Source organism: Moschus berezovskii, chromosome X (assembly GCF_049115385.1).
Source record: "Moschus berezovskii isolate FMDL1 chromosome X, NW_MosBer_1.0, whole genome shotgun sequence".
NCBI lineage: Eukaryota > Metazoa > Chordata > Mammalia > Artiodactyla > Moschidae > Moschus > Moschus berezovskii.
In genome coordinates, this window is record NC_142488.1 from 121,848,881 (window position 1) to 121,850,047 (window position 1,167).

Below are 1,167 nucleotides of genomic sequence, written 5' to 3' on the forward strand. Positions count from 1 at the left end.
CCATTTGGTCTCCTCATCCCTATTCCACACCCTGACTAGATGACTAGTTCAGCTAATTTCCATAAAAGTTTTTCTGAGGGCAAATTTAACTGGCTACAATTGAAAGCTAATCCCCATCAAATGCCCTAATCAGTGCAGAGCTCCAACCACTGATAGAATTGTACTATGTAGGAAATCTAATTGGTAATCTGACGTAATAGTATGAAGAAACTGATACATCCCCAGGAACTTATGACTTCTGTGGGGCCAGGAAATACCACTATAATGGTGACTGAGTTTATAATACTAGGGTTTGGAGACCTCAAAGGATTGGCTCCCCTGCTCTTCTTGGTGTTTGGCATTGTCTACCTAGCCACCATTTCTGGGAATCTCCTCATCATGATCCTGGTGAGCATGCAGCAGGGTCTCCAGACACCAATGTACTTCTTCCTGGCAAACCTCTCATGCCTAGAGGTCTGTTATACATCCAATATCATGCCCAGATTGCTCGTGGACTTGTTGAGAGAGAACAGAGTGATCTCCATGGTAGGTTGTATTATTCAGCTCTACTTCTTTGGGGCTCTGGGTAGCACTGAATGTTATCTTCTGGCAGTGATGTCATATGACCGATACCTGGCTGTCTGCCGGCCTTTGCACTATCCAACACTAATGCATGGAACTATATGTTTGAGGCTAGTAATTGGCTCATGGGTTAGTGGCTTCACAGTGGCAGCTGCATTCCAGGCTGCTATGGTATCCAGCTTAACCTTCTGTGATGGCAATGAGATTGACCACTTCTTCTGTGACTTGAAGCCTCTGCAGAAGCTCTCCTGCTCAGACCCCCAGCTAGTCAATCTGGTCTGCATGAGTCTAACAGCACTGGTGACTCTAACCCCATTTGGACTAACCTTAGCCTCCTACTGGAAGATTCTTTTCACAGTCTTGCATATACCTTCTATGACTGGTAGGCAGAAGGCCTTCTCCACTTGTTCCTCTCATCTAGTGGTTGTGACCTTGTTTTATGGGACCTTGATCCTAGTCTATGCACTGCCCTTTGCTGGCCAGGTGCCGATTCTCAACAAAACTGTCTCCTTGCTCTATACTGTTGTCACTCCCCTGTGTAACCCCCTTATCTATAGCCTCAAAAACAAAGATGTCAAGGAGTCCCTGAGGAAGCTGAGGGTTTGA

The 1,167-nt window shown here is 45.8% G+C and overlaps 1 protein-coding gene across 1 annotated transcript; it reads left to right on the forward strand.

Moving 5' to 3' along the window:
• Positions 1 to 201: 201 nt before the first annotated feature.
• On the forward strand, positions 202 to 1,167 carry LOC148773442 (olfactory receptor 10C1-like). Its single transcript, XM_088834303.1, has one exon. The coding sequence runs from the start codon at positions 202 to 204 to the stop codon at positions 1,165 to 1,167; it is 966 nt and encodes a 321-aa protein (XP_088690429.1).